This window comes from Chlamydotis macqueenii, chromosome 6 (genome assembly GCF_036417535.1).
Source record: "Chlamydotis macqueenii isolate bChlMac1 chromosome 6, bChlMac1.mat, whole genome shotgun sequence".
Classification (NCBI taxonomy): Eukaryota; Metazoa; Chordata; class Aves; order Otidiformes; family Otididae; genus Chlamydotis; species Chlamydotis macqueenii.
The window spans coordinates 37,500,061-37,516,054 of record NC_141561.1 but is presented as its reverse complement, the minus strand read 5'-3'; the positions used below and the strand labels follow the sequence as shown (position 1 = coordinate 37,516,054).

The 15,994-nt window shown below is 42.2% G+C and overlaps 1 protein-coding gene across 2 annotated transcripts in view; it reads right to left on the bottom strand.

Moving 5' to 3' along the window:
- Window positions 1-2,049: 2,049 nt before the first annotated feature.
- CPS1 (carbamoyl-phosphate synthase 1) overlaps window positions 2,050-15,994 on the bottom strand; it is a 92,227-nt gene continuing 78,282 nt past the window's right edge. For both annotated transcript variants that reach the window (XM_086751014.1, XM_086751013.1), the window contains exons 33-38: window positions 14,483-14,557; window positions 11,436-11,534; window positions 6,016-6,075; window positions 4,944-5,056; window positions 4,261-4,390; window positions 2,050-2,999 (exon numbers count right to left, since the gene is read on the bottom strand). In XM_086751014.1, the coding sequence (XP_086607140.1) occupies window positions 2,901-2,999; window positions 4,261-4,390; window positions 4,944-5,056; window positions 6,016-6,075; window positions 11,436-11,534; window positions 14,483-14,557 (576 nt within the window). In that variant the 3' untranslated portion in view covers window positions 2,050-2,900. The remainder of the gene's footprint in view (window positions 3,000-4,260; window positions 4,391-4,943; window positions 5,057-6,015; window positions 6,076-11,435; window positions 11,535-14,482; window positions 14,558-15,994) is intronic.

The window sequence follows — 15,994 nt, the reverse complement described above, 5'->3', positions numbered from 1 at the left end:
GCATGTAGATCAGCAAATTTCTTGCTTGGAACAGCATCCTCTTTCATCTGTCATTGTCATTGTCACCTTCCCCAAGATTAATAAGAAAAAGACGTTTATAAGGCAGAGTCTGTTGAAAGCAGAGATGAGCTTGGTACAAAGGATACTAATTGTAACTGGTTTTTTTTTTTTTTAGATCTACATTGATCCCAACAGCTGTAGATATTTAAAAATCTTTTCCTATGGTGTCCACAACTTTATTACGCAAAGAAAAGCATATTGAGAAACAAATTCAGCCAGCATTCAGTGTTTGCACAGGGTAAGCTGGGGAATGATTTCTTGGCTCCTTCTGACCATGACAGGAGTTAGAGTTTCATCTTGCACCAGTCAGAGCAAAAATAATGGTTTTTTCTTCAACAAGGGAAGGGGAGGAGACACCAAAAGGAGAGGGAGGAAGACAGCCCAGGCGATGGTGTATATACAGATGGGTCTGATTATGTGTGGAAAGACATTAGTGTCACCTGCTTCAGAGGAGTGGGGAAGGGACCAGTGTTTAGCACCAGAAGCAAAACATTAACACTACTGCATAATTACAAAGTACTCAGCATATATTCAGCCCTGGTGTGTTTTTCTACTAAATTCCACTCTAATTATATGAGAGTCTGTGGACACCAAAGAAGCTGTGGTTTAAGCACCTGCAGCTGCTGCAATAAGTAACGACAGGGATGTATAGCTACACATATACATAGATACACATACATCCACACTGTTAGCTAATTGGCAGGAGCACTGTTCAAGAAAGTTGAATTAAAAGCAGTAAAGGTTTTCCCATTTTCCAAAACTGGCAGCCCCTTCTTTAAAGTTCCCATCTCTTCAATGTTTCTTAGCCTGCTGCTCTACCTTCTGGCTCCTCGCTTACATTTCACTTGTCCCTCCTGGGGGATCAGGGCTCCTCCTTTCTCTTGTGCACACACAGGTGAAGAGAAAGAGCATTCGCTTTGTCCTGCTGCTCTTTTCCCACCACCTCCTCATCTATGAGGCATACAGCAGCTCCGCATTAAATGATGCGTTCACTGTCCAACACAGAATGATGGTTTCCTAACAGACTAGTGTTCAGCAATGTTTTGGGTTTTTTTTGGTTTTTTTTTTGTTTTTTTTTTTAAAAGGCAGGATCCAGGGCATGCAGAATTTAAGAATGAGTAGCTGTCACAACCCAGGGCACTTATTTCATTTTCAGCTCACGAGAGAAGTGACCAAATAGAATAAGAACAAGAGAATATAGATGTTTTAAGATGTCACTTTGTTCACAGAGTGGGAGGATGTGAGAGGACACCAGTTGTTAATGGGATTTTTGCCACTGAAAAATATGTGCAGGATGCATTTAGAGTGCTGCATCATTAACCACTGTTAGTCATCCATTTCACAACTGAATGCATGAACACTCAATGGCTTTGGGCTCTTCTGGAGTTTTGGTTGTGTGTTTTTTTTTCTTTTCCCCTTTTTTACAATAACATCTCTACTGTAAAAGTCCAAAGCTCTCCCTATGCACAGCAGGAAGGGTTGTGTCCATCACAAAAATTAGTACTGAAGAAACACCCATGACAAAAGCACTTGGGATGTCAACCGGATCAGAAACAAAGTCCACACCTGGTTCAAAATTTGGTCTTGGCACTTAGCACTAGTTCTTCAGAGTCCCATGGTACCCAAAGGCATCACAGCAGGGAAAAAGACAGACACATAGGTTCCTTAGCTGTAAAGGTTTAGAGGCAGGCACTCTATATGCTGCAGGATGCAGGGCCATAGAGCTACTGAAGTCTTTTGTCACGCAGACAGCAAGCGGTAACACAAACCATGTGGCACAGTGGGTGTCTGCTCTGTGGACAGCATTTGCAGGCACTGCCAGAGCTGAAATAGCAGCAGAGAAGGCTGGAGCGAAAGCAAAGGGGTCACTTAATTGGAAGGGGTAAAGTACGGCAACACTTTCACCTCATTTTGAAAGGATTCAATTTTAATGCCCACAATCACGGCACAAAATGTTGGACAGCAATACAAAAAAGTCTTCAGGGAGTTCTCTTTTGAAGCCAGACAGAAAGCTGACGGAGAGCTTTATGATACAGGGACAGCCACTTGAATTCAGAATGTTGAACAAGAATTTTAAAAATAATAATAATAGCCTGAAGGACTGAGCAGAACTTGGAAGCAATTCCAGGACACACACATGCAGCCTTCCTCTCCCATCAAATCTATAGGCTGAAGAAGATGATTCTTGGCCACGGTTAAAAACCAAACAAAAAATAGCCGCATCATGCCTCTCAGCTGTTGCAGGGAATCATGGGGAATTTATGTTCCTCTGTCTTCAAAGAACTCCTATCACACTCATCACTGTGACAGGCATCCATCGTATCATCAGGCAGATCAAGCAGGAAGATGTTTAATTCTTACATGAAGTCATAAAATCCTCAGCAATGGAAAGAGAAAGCTACATGTCTTTCTATGGGAGTCTGGGGCCAGGCTCTAGTAATCCAGCCTGAGAATACCTAGCAGTACAGACCCAAGGAAAACGTTTCTAAGGAGGAGCAGGCTTGGTTATGAAAAGAAGGAACAACCTCCCCGCCACGTAGGATCACTTGTACCTCTTTTCATCTCCTCTGCTACTGTGGTGTCTGGATCTACCCATCTATTAAGTAACCAATATTTAATCCTATGTGAAAATGGGGAGAACATGGTGGAGAGGCTGGGAAGAGGACAGCTTTCCAATGAGCTGTGAAAAGTATTGGCTAGGAATTAGTTTGAGTGAGTTGGAAAAACAATCAGCGTGGATGCTATAAAATACATGGAAAGATGGTTAGGTGGATGATCTGAGATCCCTTCTCTTTTTGTGGTGCCAGAAGCAATAAGATTGCAGGTTGGAGATAGTTGTTCTATGCAGTGTTTCCATTGTCAAACTGTCTGTAGTGGAAGAGACTCCTGGAGTCCAATTTCCCAGAGTATTTGAGAGCTTCAGCAAAAAGCTTTGTCACCTGTCAATATAAAGCAGAGGAGGACTGAGCATTGCAAAGCTTGCTGCAGAATGCTGAGTAATAGAGCCAGCTCCACAGTTCTGCATTGTCACCCTGAAACGACCCGATGCAGATCCAGTCCTTGAGTCCGTCCAAGTCTATACCAATTTCAAGGTGACTGTGCATGGGTGTTGGCTCCAGCTCTCTGGAGCCTGCCTGTACAGCTGGAGAGACTGAGAGGTGCTGGGCTGCTTTGGCAAGTCAGCTCTGTCCCATGAGAGCAGTTTTTTCCCCTTACAGCCCAAGCCTTTAAGAAAACACAGCGTTGTTTTCCTCTCTCAAACTCCAGAGACTGAAACTCTGCAATCAAAACGGTTCAATGAAATGCACCAAGCATGCATGGCAACAAATTTTGGATGGAGACCCCTGTTCTGGTTGTGTTTCAGTGCATGTTTCACTAGTAGGTAAAGGATGGGTCTTCAATTTCCCATTCCTGCTAATCATATTTGGCATTACCCTGTCTATGAACTTACAGCTTGGCATTCTCTCTGCTCTTCACTCACTCCAATCACAACAGAAGATTTTGCACAGCTGGACACTAGTTCAAGTCACTGGGTTCCATGTTAGCGCCCATCAAAATCAATGGGAATTTGGCTGCTGCGCTTAATGAGAGCCAGATGAGGCTATTTTGTATCAGTTGAAGCCGCTTGCAAAGGAAGTCAAGGTACTGCTGGCAGCAGGAGTCCCACTTTGCATTACCAAATATCTCTTCCCCTATCAGGATGTGAAAGGGGTTTGTCAGGAGCCACAAACACGCAATCACTGGCAATTGGGGACTACAACAGGACAGGCAGCAATTCCACTTGGATGGCACTTTGGAACTGGCTTGCCCCAAGGATCATGCAAGAAAGCCCAGTTACATCCTGCTGGTAAGGTTTAAGTACTGTACTGGAAAAACATCCCACTAAAATCTGTGCTCATGCTTAATTTAAACATGTTACAGACAATCCTGTGCAAGAAGTTTGCTCTGAAGTTAAAATGATACAGTAACAGCTTCAGCATAGTACAGGACTCAAGATTTTCTTTTTTTTTTTTTGTTTTACTTTGAGCAATGTTATTTTGCATAGTAACGAAAAGAAAATACATTCAAACAATTGTGTTGCCATGATTTTCAGGCACATTATTATTTGTCAGAGATAATGACTAAAATCTAAGGTCATAAGTGCTTGAAAGCTCTGAAGGCTTTTATAACTAAGAGGAGAAAGAACAACAGGGGAAGTACCTGGAAATTAGTGAGCAGAGCAATCCCGCTGTCAATAGCCATCCTCCGGATCATGTAATTGTCATGGACAAACTTGGTGTTGCTGTTGGGCAGGTTAATCACCAGATCTATTTTCCCATCTCTTAGCAGCCTGTAGAGACAATGCAGAAGACAGTACCACAGCGTGTCTTGCTTAATGAAAACCTGTGATGAATAGCACAGGTATGCAGGTAAACAACACTGAAAATTTTCATTTGAGTTTAGGCTTACATCCCAAGGAAGGAGGGTTGAGGGGTTAAGGCATTAAGTTGCGACTCAGGAATTTGTGCTTTATTTCTGTTCTATTCAGTGATGGAAAGCAATATACAGCCTTCATGCAGCTCAGCACAACTCTGTTAAAGGCATGGCTGACTGTCATTAAAGGCTAAATATGCAGATCCCACATGCCCTTGCGTGAAAACGTAACATGGAGCAATACAACCAAGCAATATTAAATAGGAATGTTCAATGAGATGTTCATTAATGAGTCTGAAACCTCCCTGCTGTGGCAATTCCAGACAGAAACAGATAAAACAAAACTTTTGGACTGAATCTGAAGTCCCATTAAATCACTATCATTGATCTAAACAGGGCCAGCAATTTGTCCCTTGTATTTGCTGTCCTGGATGCTAACATAAATTTGACAAGATGAGTATTAATCTTACCTCCTGACTGGAGGGAGGCTCGGACTCTGGCTTTCCTGCGATGGCCACGCCACAGGATTTGCTGGGATACCGTTAGCATTGAGCCATTCCGAGGTTGCTTCTGTGGCATAAAGCTGTCAAAGGGAAAAAAAAAAAAAGGTTACTTACATGTGTGCTTCATAATATGAACTTTTCATTTAACTCATGTGGGTCTGACCCAACACACAGCCTGGCCGTCAGAGCTGATTTTCGAGGGCATTTTTCACCACAGGGGTCTCTCTCTATACAGAGAGACACACAGAGAACAGCATGACTTTCTCAGCTTTCTGTTATCTGTGATTTGCTGATGGATGATAGTCAATGAATGGTAGTGACACATCCAGAAGCAGTTAAGTGGCTTAGGAAAACCTAAATCTTTCTGACTTTCAATAGGGCTTAAGTTCAATAACTTATAATTTTTTTTGCCTTTTTTTTTTTTTTTCCCCTCGCACTCAGTTCTGAAAGGCAGAAATGTAAATCCAGTAATTACTAATTACTAATGCCACTGAGGAAAATAGTACTTAAATACTTAACACTAAAAAGCTCCCACCAATCTTCTGTGGCCTTATTGTTAGTTACCTTTCAGTAGCAATATGTAAAAGAGTTATAAGAGGAATGTAAACACCACAAATTTTATATGTCCACAGCTTGTGAATATCAGTGAAGATGAAGCACTGTAAAGACCTTCTCCATATAAAAGGCTTCCCCTTCCTCCCTTCCAGTTGTACAGGGCATCCTGCTGGCATTTTTTGTTTCTTGGAGAACTTAGAGGAGTTTATACTGTGACATCCTAGCTGCAGGCTGATAGCAGAGCCAGGGCTGTTCTTGCCCTCATGACTCAGTCCTGTTTGTTCAGTTAAACAATCATGAAAACTTTTAGTTGGGTGATAGCTGCTGATTTCACGGATCACTCAGCTAAAAATCCTTCTTGTACTTCGAAAATTTCCTTTTTCTCTGTCTCCAAATAAACTCCAAACTTCTTCATTCCTGTAGCAGGCCGAGTACACTTCAGATTTTGAAAACTCTCTAGGTTTAAATAATTGAAACCACCTACCTTGAAGCCTGCCTCATGCAGTAGTTCTGCTACACTGAGGAATCTGGGGCGGAAAGACTTCTGAAAAAGGAAATTTATTAGATACAGCATCAACACGAGGATTTAGAAACAGTGGTTTGTTGGGCAGCACGGAGCTCCTCCAGACTGTGCTAAGAGGCAAACACACCTTCCTGTGCTGAGAGTGTGCTTGTGTGTGGGGCAGACATGTCTGAATGGGCACGTACAGCGCCATTCCAAGAAAACTGTCTGGATCCTGAAGCCCGAGTCACTCCCAGCTAAGACATATTTTGCTACAACACCAGGGTAAGCGTTCCCATATTAAGTTCGACTGCAGCTACAGAAGATTTACTACTGTATATTAAATATCTCCGCAGTTGCCTTCTCAAATACACCAACTAGAGCCTCCTCTACACTTAATTAAACATCTTTTCAATCATTGCTCAAACATTTGGCCTTCTCTTCTGGCCAGTAACAAATATGGACAGGCGTTGGGGTGCCTTTGGATGCTCTGTTGGCAAATGCACATGAAGAAGAGCCTGTGTTTGCGCAAGTTCATTTCTAACTCCCACAGGCATATGGGAATGGAAAATACAAAACTCCTCAGGAGACTGGAATACCCTATTCCCATGGGAACCTGAATGCCTAGGTACTTAGGGCACCTTTGGAAGACTCTCTCATAAAGCACACATAGATCCAACACAATTTAGAAGAAATAAGATAACCTCCTGTAGACATCTGCACTTGAACAAGCCATTTTAGAGTAACAGGTGAATGAAAGTTTGATCCTAGCATAATTTTCTTCTGCAGAGTACAGGAATGCAAAAATACAACATATGCCCTTCTCACTGCTGAGGCAGGGCAAACCTCGCTTTTAACCTTAGCCTGGTCTGGCCATTTGCAAGTAAGATTATTGCAAGCTCCCTTCTCCCTGCTGGAGCTACTGATGGCTTAACCTCTATGGGTGACAGAGCAATATTCTGAAGGGTGAACAATTTCCTATGAAGAAAAGGAGTCAACAAGGTTTTTTCAAGCACTCTGGAAAGAACCTCATTCTGAAAGCCATCTCATTGCACGCACTAACTGGAAAATATAAATATACAATGTGACAGGGTTGGCGGCTTCCCAGTCAGAGAGAATGGTTCTGCCTTCTGGTCAGGGGGGGTTGGCTTTCACAACAGTATTATAAACTTCTATCAAACATGTACTGAACACTTGTGACACATAAAACAGCCTCTCCATGAAAAGAAATTACAGCTGTCAGCTTGCATCGGAGCAGCCTCAGATTTATAAGCTGGCTGAAAGAACCTGTGTAAGAAACCATTAGTTACTAAAGGTGAAAAGTACAAGCAGATTTATTTAGTGGAAGATATTTATTGTAGGAGAATTGTATTCTTTTTCCTTTATCGGAAAAGTCCTATTTCTTAAGACTTCTCTCTCATGTTTGCTAGCATGCCTTGCTATTTGTAAAGGTCTACAGTCCTCAGTTAATTCAATACAGCTACACCAGTTCTCACCGAGATCCAGCTCAAAATGAAGCCAGCTCATCTCCTGTGATAATCTTGAATTCCATACCCAAATCCACTGTGGAGCATGCAAAAATTCTGGTATGTAAGGAACCAAGGCAGAAGGTTACCTTGAAAGAACAGACTTGGAGTGCTGGAATTTAAAAATAAAATACTCCATCAACGCTTTCCGCATCTTGTGGTCACCAGCACAGATGTAAGACAGATGCACTCCATCCCAGAGATATCACTGAATAGCCCAATCAGGGAAGAAAATAAATTCAGCTTTTCAACTCCTCTTGCATAAAATAGAAATTATTTAATGGCAGACTCAGGGTTTCAGCATCCTAGATTTCTCCAAATTGTGAAAGAAAAGAGGTCAGATTATCAGCTTGCATAAACTGGCAGAGATTCGTTTGCCTAACAAGAAAGCCATACTCCATTTACCCTGGGAAACCATCAGGTCTTTAAAATCCTGGAGAACCTCAACCTGCGCAATGTCAGAGAGTGCTTACAGCTGAAGGGCAATTCAGCGATCTTGTGGTCCCGGCTGGCTGCCCAACCTATCTTGTGCTGTCCCGCAGATGTCAAGGAGTGCTTGCCCGTTTGACCTTGAGGATGATTACTTTTTTAGCAACACTTCTGCGTGGCCCTAGCAGGATTCCTGCTGGAACTGCAACCTGGAAGTACACCAACGTGGAAGCCCCTCTGCAAGGGTTCACTGCCTGGGCGTATTGGGAACCTGTCTGGACTGCAGATCACACCGCAGCCGTTTGACTCTTGATTTGCAAAATACCCGAGTGAAACATTTGCAAGGAAACGAAGATCTCCCTCTCTACTATTGTTAACTACATCTGTTTGACTTTCTCCCACAAGAAGGCAGCCTCCTCTCACCTCAACATAATTAGCAGCACTGACATAAAGGTGCAGTATACTGAATAACCTAAATATGCTGAGCCTAGACACTTCTGAGGGAAGCAGAATTTTCCACCATTTAGCTTCTTATTTCTCTCTTTGCAAAACCTAAAAGTCCAGTCTAAAAATCAGAGCAAGAAGCTAAGTGTGAAGCAATGAAGCCTCTGGAAACTGAGCATGTTCTGAGTTCACCATGCACTGCAGAAGAAACATAGCGCCTTTCTCAGAGACAACCAAGTGGGCTGGTGTATGTGCTCCTGCCAAGAATCAGCCCCAGGGGCACCAGAACAACTTGCAGAAATGATCCTGCAGTTCAAAAGCCAGGGGCTTCTGCATAGGGAGGGACCTCCATCCCGTCACCCCCGACAGCGATGACATTTAAACCTTCAGTGATCGTGAGGAGAGACGATCTGGTATCTGTCCTTCTGAGCCTGTGTTTCCCCTCCGAGGATACACTGACAACTTTGCCAGTGTGAGGTATGTGACCTCATGTTTGTGATTAAAACGAGGACAACGCTGCTCGTGTTCACAGCCTGCCTTGTGCCTTGATCCTTGTGCCTCTTGTTTCTGCAAGTGAAGGGCTCCCTTCTCCAGCCAGCAATAGTCAGGGAAGACCACTCAGTCTAGAGGTCAGGTCTAGGTGAAGATTTTAACCTTCCCTTCTTACAAGGCTTTATTTCCCCTCTCTGCCTGCAGACCTGGTGGATCTCAAAGCAGACCACTGAAAAGTAGGGAGGTGACAAACTCCAAGAGTGGTGAGGGAGCAATACGTGGTTCTCAGCATTAACTTTACACTTCTTGGTTTGGAGTTTAATTACACAAGAAATAAGCTGAGATTAAGAGAGACCTTTCAGCAATTGTTCTGTTGTTTTCAAGTTTCTTTTTCAAGAAAATGAACTGTAAACCACTCATTAAAAAGGACAGAATCTTGTTACTTTTTAAAGAGTTGGGGGGGTTGAGCTTTTGGGGTTTTTTTTTAATCTTTTTTTTATCCTTAAGATCTTTGTACAAAGAACATTTGGCTCAGCTTAACAGATACTGACACAGAACCTACAGAAGTGCTTTCTACAGCTAAAACTACTCTTTGCTGCCTGTTCCTGCTGCTATCAGGAAAATAGGCTTAAATTTTAAACACTAGTCTCTCTCCTTTCTTCTTCTCCTTCTGCTTTTCTTTCCCCCTTTTAAAAATGCTGTTTTAAAATCTGCAGCGATTAGATACACAGTAGACATACAGTACCAACTGCCCAGAGTTTCATACTGAACTTAAAAACTTTATCTAAGTAGCAAGCGAGGAGTCTCCTGCTAATTTGAGATAATTTAAGAGCAACAGCTTCAATCCATAGATATGTGTACATATGTGGATATTTAAGGACTAAGCGGTCATCTATGTTAGCAGAAGTCATGTTCCTTTCTGGACACTTTTCACACACTTCCTTCACATTCTCTGCTGGCACAGACAGCCTAACACATTTTTCACACCCCAATTGTCTGACAGGAAAATTCACCTATTCTATTTTTTGTTTGTTTTATTGACTTTATGCAATCATGTAGGGCATAAGCTTATTACAAGCACAACGGGGAAATGGCAGGAGGCAATCAGTTGCCTTTATGGGGCCAAGAATGTTTTAGTTGCAGTGGAAGTGTCTGAATTTTTCTGAGGAACATACACACATCTTAAAGTTTTCAAATGTATCTGACTTCAGCACTTCCTGCAGTTGGTAATGACCCTGAGATAAAGAGCCAACACTTTTTGCTTTTCTGCCAAGCTACCTTTTCATCCTGAAATGTGCATCCTCCTTACTGATACAGAACTGTGAATGGTGCAGGGCTGTTCCTAAGGCAAACCCATCAGGAACTCCTTCACATACAGGCTGTTTGCAGAATCCATTGCACTGGAGGACATTCCCAAAATGACACCATTTAAATTACTCTCACATATAGCAGCTTTGAAGGATGCTGACAGCAAGAGATGAAACCCTAGAGTCCAAGCTCTAGTCTGGTACGGAATCACTGGATCTGCAGAATGTGTGTCTGAGAGGCAGCCCCTGAGAGGAGAGTGCTCTGACAAGATGCAGAAGCCAGAAATGTTACTACACAAATGTAGTTGGTTCTTCCTTTCTGAGCTACTTACTCCTAGCTGATAGGAGCTGCATGCTAGGGAACAGTATTGTCCATGTACCAGCATCAAACAGGGAAAGGAGGAACGGCAGCCGTGCCTCTAGGCAGCCAGGAAAGCCAGCTGCAGGGTGAAGACTGTTGTCCTTTAATCCCTCACCCCACTGCACTCAAGTACATTCCCATTGTGACTCTAATGAGGAGTGGAACGTGACAGTGCCATACTTGGTGGAGGTCTCGTTGCCTGACAGCGTTACACCAATAACTAGCCCCACAACACCCAAACAATATCATGTTTTCTACACTGTCGGATGACGCCACATGTCTGCTTGGAATGAGATATATGTACCTCTGGGGAAAGCCTAGCAGGTCCAGCCCTGCAGTATGAAAACTGCCTCACTGTTCAGGGGCGTGAAAGGGAACTGTAGATTCAGAGGCAACCTACGGATGAAGAGAGTTTACATCTTAGGATTGGAAAGTAGCATCCACAGGACTCCCATCTGAGTGGGAGCAAGGAGCAGATTATGAGTTCTAGCTGGGGCATTTATCTGAGATTATAATCTACAGGCTTTGTTTCTCGCAGAAAGGTGGCTTCTAACTCTCTGACCCCAGGCCTCTGCTTGCAGTAATCCTGGGTGTTTGCCACCAGCAAACTTCTGCAGCTCCCAGTAGAAACTATCAGGAGCCAGAGGGAAAATAAAACAGGCCAGTCCCAGGGACTCCAGTAAAGATCTCTCCATGGAGTTTGCTCCTCACTGTCTTTTTGCACTTCAGGATGGATTGCAGAGAAACACATTTAAGCCACAAAGACACATGAATGAAAACAAGGCAACAATTAATGAGTTCCTCTGTGTCTGTCCTTTCTCAGCTTTGATTTTTAGGACTCACCTGGATTCCAATCAAAATTCCTTCCTTAGGAAATGTAAACCCTGTGGCAAGCATAGCCTTCTGGAAGGCAGAGTACACATCCTCCCCGAAGCATGCGACCTAAGAAAAGGCACAAAGAAGGCAGGAGGGCAAAAACCAAGAACAACCCCAAACCATTGCTTTTAAAAAAAAAAAGTAATTAAATTTTTAAATGGGCTCTTTCGACTTCTTAATGCAGAATCGGGCGACTTTTGCATGGAGCCTGCAGGCAGGGGGCAGGGAAATAAACCAGAAAATCATTGCAGACAAATCTCACAACTTTAATGAAGCAACAACAAAGGAATAAGCAACGCTTTAGTTTCAAACAACACACCAAGGAGTAACAACAATCGATTCTGCTGAGTTATGGGAATACTGTACACAGCCTCTGCTCCAGTGTTTGTGAGTGCACCGCAAATTGTGTAACATTATATAATGCTTAAATACCAGTGAGCGTTCTGCACGTAGGCATGTTTCTCTGTGTGTACTCTGCAAACTGGGGCAAGACAGTGCTTGTGCTGTCATGTACTTCTGGCATTTCTTGTGAAGATAAACCATGGTATATCCGTGGCTTTTCCATTAAAAGCCCACAGATGTATGAAATTCAAGGAAAATGTTAGTAAGTACATAGAAAAACAACAAAGCAATCATGCCAATTCATAATATTTTTTTTATATAAAGAAAAACTCAATAAAGAAATCTATAAAAGCATTTAGCAGTCTCCATCATTCAGAACTGCCCATGGAGCTCCGTTGCTTACAGACCGTCATACAGCAATGACCTTCTGTAGAACTAAACCGTGCTCCTTATCAAAATGTGGAATTCTGATGACAAAAAGAGGAATACGTGAGCTTTTGTAAAAGTTAAAAAAGAAAAAAAGACCAACTTTCACTTTTTCTGGACAACTCCACACTTGTTGAAAAACAGTCAGAAGCAGAAACTGTCACAGATTTTTCTCTTTGAAGTAACAATCTACACACGCATACAAATGGGAAAAAGGGGCTGATTGAGAATTGCTCTTCCATTTTCCTCTTATGGTCCTTCCCATCACAGAGTGAGCCCTCACGTTCATGGTCTCACTGTTACCATGGTGAGCAAAAACCAGTATTTCATGTAAGAAGAACAAATTATGATTTGCCAGATCTTCTGAAGTAAAAAAAAGAACCACCAAACAAACAAAAATCCCACAAGGGAAGGGATAAAAAAAAAATCATGACAACTTGTATCACAGCTTTTCTCTAAAAACTCATCCTTGACTGTTCAGTCTGTCCTACAGTGTATCTGGCTAAGGGGTTACGTATGTCCTAGGGTGGTGGACACCCTCCTGCCTTGTAGGCTTGGACCAGGGGTTTCCAGCATGCTGGGAGAGGTTTATCATTACAGCATGGCCAAAAGAGCCACAATACTCAGAGATCCCCAGCACTGTGTCTTCTACTGTTGTGGGAAACACAACTCCCAGAAAAATACATCTCTGCCAGACAGACGTGACAAATTCAAGCCCAAATCAAGCCTTGTGTGTGAAAAATGTCTTTGAGGAATAATTGAGCATTTTACCCGAAGCAAGTTATTATCCTTACTTCACTCATAAGAAAGACCTTCATAACTGTCACATTTTACGGCATTTGTGAATATGGATCTTTCCAACTCATAAAAGTTAATAATCCCTCCCTTATGACCAAGGTAATCTCTAACTCCATATAAAGCTCAGAAAAATAATTCTTGCCCTTAGTTACATTTTTATTCCTTCTTTTTTTTGTGGGGTGGTGTCTGCATAGTCAATTTTGTTCTGAAAATAAGGAAGTCACGGAAGTAACTTGGCTTTTTTCTGCCCATTAACTACATTGAAAGGAGATCTCCTGCAATACTGTTTTCCACACACTATAAAGAGCAAAATAAAGTAATGCTGGAGAGATGTAGGAGACCTAAGGCTGTTCTTACCATGTATCTGGGTATAGTGCTTTTTCATACCAAAACGAAACATTTCCCAGTGAAAACAGCTCATGTAGACATACCTACGTGCATATCAAACGAAGCAGCCCAGGCTCTGCCATCTGCCTAGCTATGGTAGAGCAGAGTTAAGCCTAATTTAATTGCCTCAGTATTTAATGACTTCCCAAGTGGGCTTTCTAGCCCAGAGTAAGTCTCTTGTCACCGCAAGTCTTTTCTAGAAGTAACAGAGCAAACAAGTTTAAAGATAGCTCGGGTATATCTACAGAAGCTACTGACAGCTCAGCAATAACTCATGAACAAACCTCTTTGTTCTAGATGAGTTAATATCTCTTCAAATTATGTAGATGGAAATCTGCACGCCTTGAGGGGTGAGGGGTCCCATCAGTGCTGAGCCTCCTGGAGGAAGGGGAAGAGCTTTCTGCCTTTACCACGTGCCATGTGTACACCAGGGACACATTTCAGAAGCATTTCACAGCCCTGCTGTGGAAAGAGTGGGTAAAGCAGCCCACTCTCCCCCTCACCCTTCCAACAGTCAGTACTGCAGCCATCACATTTTATTCACTCTCTCGCACCTTTTGCACCTTGGGACATGCCTTGATGGTTACCAGGCAACAACAAAAATGTCACCACACGTATTTGTTGCCTTTAAGTAACTAGCACGTTCCAAGACCAAACGCTCATGACCTGGAGTCTTGATATTGCTATTTTGGCATGTGTTGATGGGAGGCTTTGAAAGCTCTAAGCACCTGCCTGTCTAGAAGCAGGTGATTCATAAAAAGGACTGACGCACCAAGAACCTCCCAGAACCCTACAGCTCTCTGATAAACTCATTTCAGGCTGTCACAGCAACCAGGTTCAACTCAGGGAGCTGACGTGCAGGTAAAGAGGGACATCCAGTGGCTGAATGAACTGAGTTTTCCAGGACAATGTGTTTTTACAGATAAGAGAGATTATTTCAATTTTCTGAAGAAGCTACAGATGCCATCATGATTCAGGCAGTAATAAGATCATTTTCAAAGATTCATGATGTTTAAAGGCGACTTATTTTTTAAAAAAAAAATAGCAAATCTAAAAGATACCTCCCCAGTAGAGGCCATTTCACATCGGAGAACAGGGTCAGCATCTGTCAGCCGGGACCAGGAGAACATTGGGGCCTGATGAAAGAAAGCGGGAGGGAGGGAGAAGAGAATGAAAATTTAATGGATCATTTAAAAAACATAATCCATCTATACTTGGAAGTGACAGAAAGAGACAGACATGAATTAATCCAAAAAAAAGCACTGGTCAAGGCTGATAAGCAAAGGAGTACTTGGCAGATGAGTTCCCACAGCACCCTGATGATGAACTGGAACAAATAAACATGTATTTCACCAGTAAATCATCCTTCTAACTCCTGCAGTCCTGCTCACATTCTGCTGGCAGATTTCTAATCTGTGGAAGCCCACTATCATTACCATTTTTAGGACACATTTTAAAACAGAAAGGCTATGAAGCATCTAATTCATTAAACAAGGAGAGACTATCTGAAGCCAGTCGGTTTTTCTGAGAAAACTATTCTCCAACAGAAATCTTTTATTCACAGGAATCAAACCATTCCACAAGAACGTATTCTTTTGGTGTAAACCAGGTGAAACTTTGCAAAATTATTTTCAGATTTTGCCTCTCCCCTCCAAAATACACACCTCTAATTATTTTTTTTATCTTTTGTATGAAAACCTCTGATCATAATTATCTGACAACTTAGGCCACTGCAGTCTCTGACTTCTCTTGTCTACTTTGACCTTAAAAAAAAAAAAAAAAAAAAAAAAAAAAAAAAGACAAGGGAGAGGAAAAAAAACTCTGTTAGAGAGTCAATGACCACATATGGCACACATGGAATCAAGAGTTTTCTGATAAGAAACAATTTTCTACAGGGCTTCTCTCCATCTTAAACTACTAGTGGTATTTGCATCCTTGCTGCTTAAATATAACCTATTTTTAAATCCAAAGACATAATTCTGTTCTTGGAAGTCTCTGAGGGTAACATCGCAGACAAGACAGCTGCTGTTTCGTGACACCTAACAATGACCAACTAAAATGTGACAGCAGAAATTAATTGCAAAAGGTTTCTCAATAAATGTCATGTGTCTTAGTGACTTTTAGATCAGTTTTGCTTCTTCTGCGAGTAAAGAGAAAATTTGTACAGTGGCCAGCTCTACAGTCTCAAGCTGAGGTATGGCAGTCAAGATGGATTATTTTTAATGCACATATTGTTTTGAAAGGTAACAAGCAACACAAGCTGTCCACCAGCTTCCTAACTTTTGTCTGCCATGAACATGAAAATGCATCAGCAGGAGCAGACTCTGGTACTGCAAACAAATCCTATTTAAAACCTAATCAGTCATGCTATACCCAGGATTTAATCTTAGTCAGGCCATGATACTTGCGTCACTCTGCAAGCAAACAGACAGGAAAGACAATATTTCAGTCACTAAAGCTAAAATGGTGGGACTCCAAACCCACAAAGGAGCAGCTATGTTGAGAAAGAAGAAAAGAGTCTCATAGTCTCTTTTCAGAGAATTTAGGAACTGCTGGAGAAAACAAAATCCCAT